At 39.4% G+C, this 9,469-nt stretch overlaps 2 protein-coding genes across 4 annotated transcripts in view; one reads left to right on the forward strand and one right to left on the reverse strand.

The window, feature by feature from the left end:
• Nucleotides 1-8,367, reverse strand: part of LOC306960153 (uncharacterized protein) — a 50,148-nt gene extending 41,781 nt beyond the window's left edge. The window contains exon 1 of one of the 3 annotated variants that reach the window (XM_079552511.1): nt 8,263-8,367. The gene's annotated coding sequence lies outside the window, so the exon portion shown is untranslated. Of the gene's footprint in view, nt 1-6,905; nt 7,112-8,262 lie in introns of those variants that run through there. The other 2 variants (XM_079552510.1, XM_079552509.1) reach the window with 2 other exon arrangements.
• The window catches only part of slc13a4 (solute carrier family 13 member 4), a 29,456-nt gene continuing 26,978 nt past the window's right edge, over nt 6,992-9,469 (forward strand). The window contains exon 1 of the mRNA XM_079552450.1: nt 6,992-7,126. Coding sequence (XP_079408576.1) covers nt 7,004-7,126 — 123 coding nt within the window. The 5' untranslated portion in view covers nt 6,992-7,003. The remainder of the gene's footprint in view (nt 7,127-9,469) is intronic.

Raw genomic sequence — 9,469 nt, forward strand, 5'->3', positions numbered from 1 at the left:
GTGAATGTGTAAGTGTTGTGTAGGTGGATGAATTGTATTTGTGATACTGTCTGACTCTGTCCGATATGACTGTACTTAGAAGTTTAAAGCATTGTTGTTCTGTTATACATATGAATGAATGAGCACTGTTCAGTTATAGAGACTGCGGATGCTAACTAACTATTTAGCTATAATCTGGTGCAGGACATCTCTGTCTCTATGGGCTTAATGTCTCTGTTTTAAGTAAAGTAAAATAAAGTAATAAAGCTGTTGGAGTTTTTGGGCCATACCGCCTTTGCTCTGCCCGATCCCGTCAGACCTCAGAGGCTGAGCAGGGAAGGGCCTGGTCGGTACTTGGATGGGAAACCGTTTGGTAAGACCAGAAAGCCTGGCGAATGCAATGTGTGAGTGAGTGGTTGGTGGTGGTCGGAGGGGCCGATGGCGCAGACTGGTTGCAACGCTTCCGTCAGTCTACCCCAGGGCAGCTGTGGCTACAATAGTAGCTTACCACCACCACTATTGTAACTTGCTCTATTGTGGGCTGGACAAATCCTCACTCAACCGCCTACAACAAGTCCAGAACGCTGCTGCAGGCTTACTGACAGGGACGAGGGGGCGGGAACATATCACCTCTGTACTGGCCTCCCTCCATTGGCTGCCCGTCAGCTATAGAATTGACTTTAAGATCTTGATGCTTGTGTTTAAATGTCTTCATGGATCTGCTCCTGAGTATCTCTCTGAGCTTTTGTCTGTTTATGCCCCAGTCAGATCAGTAAGGTCTGCAAACCAGCTGTCTTTGTACGTGCTCAGATCCCGTTTAAAGACGCGAGGAGATCGAGCGTTTAGTGTGGCTGCTCCCAAACTCTGGAACAGTCTCCCCCTAAATGTCAGAGCTGCTCCAACCATAGAAACCTTTAAGACTGCCCTTATACACATCTGTTTCAATTCAAGCTGAGCTGTATTATAACTCTATTGTGTGTGCTTCTCTTGTTGTTTTGTACTGTAATTTTATATTGTGTACCTGTATGTGAAGCATTGACATTGACATTGACCAAGTATGGAGTGAATGAATAGTGCAATGCAAAGCGTCTTTGAGTGTCCAGAAAAGCGCTAAATAAAACCGATGCATTATTTTTGACCGTTGGATCTTTAGATACATTTTCAGTTTATCAGTTCATTAACAAAACATTGGAAAAGAGGTGCAAAAAGCTCAATGTGCACAGTCAAGCATTCATACAAACATAGATTTAAAAAAAAAAAAAAAAGACAGCTAGCTTAGAAATAAAGTACAACAAAAAAGGCTAATTAACCCCTTGACTCCCACCTGAACCGAGCACATTTTCTCCAGTTTGGCTTTACCCCAGTCCAAAAGCTTCTGGAAAAAAGGTGTGAAAATAGCAACAGAACTGAGATGAAAACAATGATGAAGATGTGACAAAAAAGTGAGAAAACTTTGACAAAAAAGTGACAAAAAATGATAAAAATGATAAAACATGTGACTAAAAATAACAAAAAATGACAAAAATTGATGAAAAAGTGCCAAAAATGTTGCAAAAATGTGACAAAAAATGTCACAAAAAAATGACAAAAATGTGACAAAAGTGGGAAAAAAATGAAGAAAAAAAAATGAGTTGAATACCCAAAAAAAAGATGGAAAAAAAAATCTGATGACGTGAGGAAAAAGATCCATTTAGATGAGTTTTGTAGATCTTAGCTTTCAAATGAGGCGTTACACTGGCCTAGAGGATTTGGGTAAAGCTGAAGTGGAGAAAATGCTCTCAGTTCAGGCGGGAGTTAAGAGGTTAAGACAATTATGTTTTAAAGTCAAAAGAGCAATATCAGGACTGGTGTCTTTGTTAATAAATTCAACAGAACAAAGTGGATGGGGTTAGAGTTTATAAGGAAAATTGTACCATAGAATTGTGACCTTGCCTTCATGTCAATATTACTAATCGACATCATGTGAACACAACCTATAGCCTCGAGAATTTATAGCACGGAGAAGTTTCAATACACTAATGCACCAAATAGAGCGTACACAGTTAAGAGCGTTCACACATTTTTTGCCAGTCTTGTCGCATTACAGCAGATTTGAGAGGTGGGTTTTGTCTGGGCTCTGTTCGGTAACACTGGCCGGCGTTAATCCTGGTTACACAAGGGAAAAGCCGCGAGTGTTTGGAGACAAGTGTGAAGTTTGGTCATGTGACGCGCGCCACTCACAAACGACGCTTTTGTGGCTGGCCTCGAGAGTGTCGTAACCTTGGCAACCTCGGCGATCACCAAGCCGACCTTTGAGTTTACGTAAGAAATGGATGAAGCCAAAACAACAATAACAATAATAATAACAAACAGGCGAGGTAGGTTCAATACTCGATTCCGATTGTGAAAGTAATAGAATAAATAAACTAATAGTATTTATATAACAACTATACATTGGGCAGTAACTAATTATTTCGGCATATGTGCATTGACCACACTATTTTCAATAATCCCTGTTCCTTCTGACCAGTTTCTTATATTGTAAATCCAGATGTCTGATTAATTGAGCCTCAAACAAGAAAATAAGTTCATATATAAAGTCAAGTTAGAAATCTACGGGTAATCATGGTCATATTAAGTCCATGACATCCTATTACCACCTAAAAAACATTGCTAAAATAAAAAACATAGTGTCAAAACCAGGTTTGGAGAGATTCATTCATGCATTATTGAAACAGCCTGTTCACTGGCCTCTTTAAATGAGCGGTTAGACAACTGCAGTTTATCCAAAATACTGCTGCTCGAGTCCTGACCAGAACCAGGAAATACGACCATATTAGTCCAGTGCTCAGGTCTCTGCACTGGCTTCCTGTCACTCAGAGAATAGAGCTTAAAATAGCTCTGCTCGTATATAAGTCTCTTCATGGTCAGACACAAGTACATCTCTGATATGTTAAAGCCAAAAGAACCATCTCGGGCCCTGAGATCCTCAGGGAGGGGTCTCCTGGTGGTTCCCAGAGTCACCACCAAACACGGTGAGGTGCTTCAGTTTCAAAGTGTGGCTCAGTGAGGACATGAGACAGGCGTGAACCCTGACTGTGTTGAAGTCCGGGCTGAAAGGACACCTTTTTACTGCTGCCTATGTATTTTAACAAATTTGAATATATACAATATACATATTTTTTTATCTATGTTCTTAATCTATTTTTTTATTGTCTCCGTGTTGCTGTGAGGTACATTGAGTTGTACATGTACACGAAATGTGCCACTCACTACTCGCCTTGGGGGGTAGCTACGACCTGGAGGCCTTTGAGGGCGAGTGACGCTACAGACAAACAATGATGAAAAACAACTTCTGCTGTGCTCGTAATTGCCCCAACAATCAAAAACGTAATCCGGAACTACAGAGCACTGCACACGAGTTAACAAGAGCTTTTTTCCCAATCGACTTTTCAAAATCAGTAGATAAAAAGGTACAGATTTTTTTTAAGCTCGTCTTTTTATTCCCAATAAGCTTTTACATTTGGGTAATGCCGAACTAGCCTGGCCTTACCCCAGGCTCACATTAACTACGGTCCGGGTTCGGTCCTGGTTCGGTCCGGGTTCGGTCCGGGTTCGGTCCTGGTTCGGTCCGGGTTCGGTCCGGGTTCGGTCCCGGTTCAGTCCGGGTTCGGTGGTCGCCACATTGGGAATGAACAGTCGCTGTTTTTCTACCAGTTTCCCAGTTTTCTTCAAAATGACATTCCCTCGACCTGCTTTGAAGCCCTTTTCGGTGTTGATACCGATGTCTGGAGACAAGTAAACACAAAATATTAATTTTGTTTATTTGCAGTTTATCACAGCACCACTATGCATTTAGATTTTGATCTTTTTTGTATACCTCTGAATGAACTTCAAGGTCATAGAGACTTCCTCTTGGTATTCAAGGTTGAAAAGATGATGTGCAGAAAGACCACACTTGAAGCTTCGCCTCGGCAAATCACTTGGCCCTCAAGACTTAACATCCACTCGCCAGGGACTGAAATAAAATTGATAATGTAAAAGAATGAATCAGTACAAATTTTAATTTAACCGATAGACAATGTTTACTAACGGAATTCAAGCCAACCACCATCCATCCAGTATTTAGCTCATGTTCAACTGTCGGCTGAGGAGACTTTCTGTGCAGTGTTTGCTTTTTTTTACCGATAAAAATGTACGTTCCACTTCCACCAGCTACTAAGAAATGCACAATATGGTGTTCTTTAGTGTCAGGTCATTGTTAGAAATCCGAAAGGTTGTCAATCACCACTTGGTTAAACAAACATAAAATAAATAGATAAAATATAATAAAATAACGGGGTCAACTACTGTTGTGACTAAAGGCGTTGTCAACTTCCTTGGCTGACTGAATAAAATCATAATTTCAAAAACTGTTCTAGCATGTACTACATGTAGAGAAAACATTTACCTTACTTCTCAAGAGGAAAGCAATGATCCATGTGAAAATCCTTCTCTGTCTTCCTTCTTCTAAAAATCTTCTAAAAATGTCAGGTAAATTAAGCTGCAGCTCCAGATGCCTCATGATTGTCCTCAAATGAATTGAGATCTTTAGACGACAGAAGGCTCGAGTATGAGTTGGATAAATATTGCATTATACCGTAAAATTTAAACTTGGACTTCCTGAACATATATTTGTGTCATTTCCTGTGGGAATTTACGGTAATCAGCTGTTTCTTAAGAAAACTGTTCATTACTGTTAAAAAAATACCATATTTTTAGTGTTAAAGTTTCTAAGTGAGGGTTGGCGTAAAATCAATTCCCTGCAGTGACAAAACCCAAACACCAGAGGGCAGTGTCTTACACCGGCCTAATTCTTGCCACTCACAACAGCTGTTTTCCAACGCTACATATGCAAAGGCAGAATAATAGAATCCTGATAGTCGTTGAGGAGGAAGTAGCTTTTAATTAGTAACTGAGAGTTTTATGGGATAGGATTATGATGTGAAAGCAATCCAGACATCCTACATCCACTGTGAGTCTTTAGTTTGGAGTTGGAGTTTAATTACATAGTTGGAGTTTAATTACATAGTTGGAGTTTAATTACATAGTTGGAGTTTAATTACATAGACAATATCGTTCCTGTATTGTATTGACATGGATCCGTGCAAAAACAGCACAGCTAACTAAGTCTTAACCAAGTGCATTTTCTCCAGTTCAGCTTTACCCAAATCTAAAAGCTCACAGAGGCCGGAGTAACGCCTCATTTGAAAGCTAAGACCAACCGAACTGATCTTAAAGGATGTTTTTTCCTTGCGTTGTCGACACTTTTCCAAAAAAATTGTTTTGCGTTTTTGTCACATTTTCGACGCTTTTTTTAGTCGTATTTTGTTGAGTTTTTGTCGTTTTTTGTTGATTTTTTTGTGGCTTTTCTTGTTGGGTTTTTGTCACATTTTTGTTGAATTTTTGTTGTTTTTTGTTGATTTTTTGTCACATTTTTGTTGAATTTTTGTCACATTTTTGTTGAATTTTTGTCGTTTTTTGTAGATTTTTTTGTGGCTTTTTTGTTGAGTTTTTGTCACATTTTTGCTGAATTTTTGTCACATTTTTGTTGAATTTTTGTCACATTTTTGTTGAATTTTTGTTGTTTTTTGTTGATTTTTTTGTCACATTTTTGTTGAATTTTTGTCACATTTTTGTTGAATTTTTGTCACATTTTTGTTGAATTTTTGTCACATTTTTGTTGAGTTTTTGTCACATTTTTGTTGAGTTTTTGTCACATTTTTGTTGAATTTTTGTCACATTTTTCAACATTTTTGTTGAATTTTTGTCGTTTTTTGTTGAGTTTTTGTCACATTTTTGTTGAGTTTTTGTCACATTTTTGTTGAGTTTTTGTCACATTTTTGTTGAGTTTTTGTCACATTTTTGTTGTATTTTGTCACATTTTTGTTGAGTTTTTGTCACATTTTTGTTGATTTTTTGTCGTTTTTTGTTGATTTTTTTTTTGCTTTCTTGTTGAGTTTTTGTCACATTTTTGTTGAGTTTTTGTCACATTTTTGTTGAGTTTTTGTCACATTTTTGTTGAATTTTTGTCGTTTTTTGTTGAGTTTTTGTCACATTTTTGTTGTATTTTGTCACATTTTTGTTGAGTTTTTGTCACATTTTTGTTGATTTTTTGTCGTTTTTTTGTTGATTTTTTTGTGGCTTTTTTGTTGCGATTTTGTCACATTTTTGTAGAATTTTTGACACATTTTGTCACATTTTTCAACATTTTTGTTGATTTTTTGTCGTTTTTTGTTGTTTTTTTTTTTTTGCTGTCTTGTTGAGTTTTTGTCACATTTTTGTTGAGTTTTTGTCACATTTTTGTTGAATTTTTGTCACATTTTTGTTGAATTTTTGTCACATTTTTGTTGAGTTTTTGTCACATTTTTGTTGATTTTTTGTCGTTTTTTGTTGATTTTTTGTCGTTTTTTGTTGATTTTTTTGTGGCTTTCTTGTTGGGTTTTTGTCACATTTTTTGCTGCACCTTCATCGCTTTTTTCGGTCACATATTTGCCACTTTTTTGTCGCGTTTTAGTCACAGCGAGAAACCTTTAGATTTGCATAAAGGCGAACTGGAGAAACTGTGCTCGGTCCAGGCGGGGGTTAAGAGGTTAAACAGTAAATATAAAAGAGTGAGAGAGAGGGGAGGGGGGGATTGATCCACGCGCGGACCACATGTTATTGCCCCTCGGCTCTGATTGGTCCAAGCGGTATCGGTATTGGTTGGGCCTGATTACCATATTCATCAGGTCACTTAAAACGTCCCCTGCGCTTTACCTGCCCTCTCTTCAGCCTCTCACACTTCACGCGCGAGCACCCCCGGCGCACCTTTACGCACGCGACCACGCACTTCACATGGCCCAACTATCACACACATTTTGAAAAGGCTCAAAACTCAAGTCCAGACACGTGCCCCCCCTCCTCACCTGAAGAAGACCCCCATCGGTCGCTGAATCCTGGAGAAAGTTTGCCGCTTCGAGTTCAGACTCACTGCCGTGTTCGCTGCACCGAGGCCGGGTCACTCATGAGGCTAAAGGCCGCTGCCAGGATGGATCTGTTCCGAAAGCTGTGGAGGGCCAGGAAGCTGCTCGTGGTGGTCCTCATCCCGCTCTCCCTGCTGCCGCTGCCGCTCATCCATCCAACCAGCGTGAGTACCACCGTCTCTGGTGCCGCACGCGGGCACACAGGGAGAGAGCGCGCGCGCCTGAGGGGGGGACAGTTAGTGCGCTCTAACCTGATTTTTAACACATCAAGAACAAAATGCAAAACAGGTAAGGGGGATGTGTGTTCAGAGAGAAATTAAATTGAAAAATAAAATGCTTCAATTGTTTGAATTATGTTGGAGGCCGTTTAGAAAAGACAGAAGTAACAAATGAAGCTTAAAAACAAGAACATGCAGGAAATATTGGGGGACTTTTCCAAACCAAATTGGGTTACATAATTGTATCCCATCCATTTTGAGAGCAGAGTATTACAACCACAAAGAAGAGCTGTTAGCCACACAGTGATTTTCCATTTCATGAAGGAGACGAGTCTATTCACCTCTTTTTTAAAACCATTTAATATTACACTTCATTTTACACTGCTTTCCAAATTTTGTACAACGTAGTCTGCTTTGAAACAAAGTGTAATAACTTGAATCTATGCAGCACATGCAATGGAATAATGTGTATTAGCAGCTCGGATGTACTTTATGCAATAAGACCTTCAGGGTTAGAGTCTTAAGGATTATTACATTAAGTCCCTCCATACTACTAATGCATCTTATTCTATTGTGTATGTAGCCCATAAGTTCAACTTATTACACATTGTTGCATAGCACATTACATAGTACTAAATTTAGTAGGTACAATGCATAAGGACTATTGTAAAACAAAGCTGTAGTGTAAAACAAAGAGCTTTACACAACAACTAAAGTTTTGGGCTGAAAAAATATAGTTATCATCATATTATCTTCATAAGAATCCAACATCACTGAAGCTGTTCATCTTACTGAGATTAACACTTTCTTTCTTTTGCTAAAACAGCCTCAAACAAAAACACATTGTAACTTTAAAATGTGGAAAAGTTCAGTTTTAATCACAAGTTTCCACCCGATTTAGTTTGATGTTTGTTTGTTTTTGATCCAATGTGACAATTGCTTACAATGTGTGTGTGTAATGGTTCAGTAAAATATTGTTTGTGCAGTATTCAAGTAACTGAATATCAATATTGTTGTGCAGCCCCACTGCTCGCCACGGCCTATTCAGATCATGAAATTATTACGCAACAAAAAAAACATACCTATTGTCTTTGTTGTTGATTGAAGATGTTGCGTGATGCTTGATGTCCTGATAGGATTTGAGTTCAGGGTGAAGAGGGGGGCTGTCGGCTGAAACACTGCCCCCTCTGTCTCCTCTGTCTCCTCTGTCCCCTCTGTTGTTGAGTTGCTGTGGCGGTCAGTGAGAGAGAAGGAGAGATGTCTCCACATGTTGATGAGAGGGAGATGAGAGCTGCTTCAGAACAAAAAAGGAAGCGCCAAGCACGTGATGCGATACATTTGTGCCGGCTTCATTTGGTGACACTAAGGTTTAAGTGTCAAGAAGTAAAGTTGTACGTGTTGATCATGTCTGCAGTCATATACACGCTGAAAAGCTCTACTGCTCGGCTTTACTGTCCCCCTGATGATCTGCTGTTTGATATCATTATGTCGTCGTGATGAGTGGATTTAAGTTTAGTGCAGCTCTACACTGTGCCCCACTCACTGCCTCTGCTGCTCTGTCCCGTGAGTTCTTTCAGAAGAAGCTTGAATGGCTTGAATAAAAATGTAGACCAAAGAAAATTTAATATTTTTACCATATACCCTCCCCGAGAATGCAGGTATGAAAGAAAAGAGCGCGAGTATTGTGTCATCAAAAGCGCTACGATTTCCGATATTCGTGGTGCATTTTACGTCAGTAGAGTTCGGGAAAATCTGCTGTTGCCATGGAGATCCGCCATATTTGCAGCTGTTGGCGTACATTTTCCATAAACTAACATTAGCTAAAAAAAAAAAGGGGAGAAAAAAGCCATGAAACAACTCCATTACTGCTGGTAAATACATCTAACACACTGTGGTGTCCAACAACTGCAGTGTTTTACCTATTATAGCAGTACTAAGTAACGTGTTTACCTTAATAAATCCTTTCCGTAGTCCCTGTGGGGGTAATACAAGTGTTTATGGGATGATTGGAGGGTCTTTCATCTCCCCCTGGTGCCTCTGGCCAGAAAACCATGTTTGCAACTTGACTGCCACCGGACCGGAGTCACCAATACACACTAATGGAATCACAAAGAAGAAGCTAACATGCTAACGGGCAAAGCTAACTGCGGGCTAACGCCACTTTAACCAGTATTTACAGCCAAGTTTGAGTGAAAAAAAATATTTCCACTGTATAATTGGATGTACAATAGCCCTCTCTCCCTTCGCCTTTCCTGTCAGCGTAGTATTGACTCTCCAAGACAATTAATA

This window comes from Gobius niger (genome assembly GCF_951799975.1).
Source record: "Gobius niger genome assembly, chromosome: 2".
Lineage (NCBI taxonomy): Eukaryota > Metazoa > Chordata > Actinopteri > Gobiiformes > Gobiidae > Gobius > Gobius niger.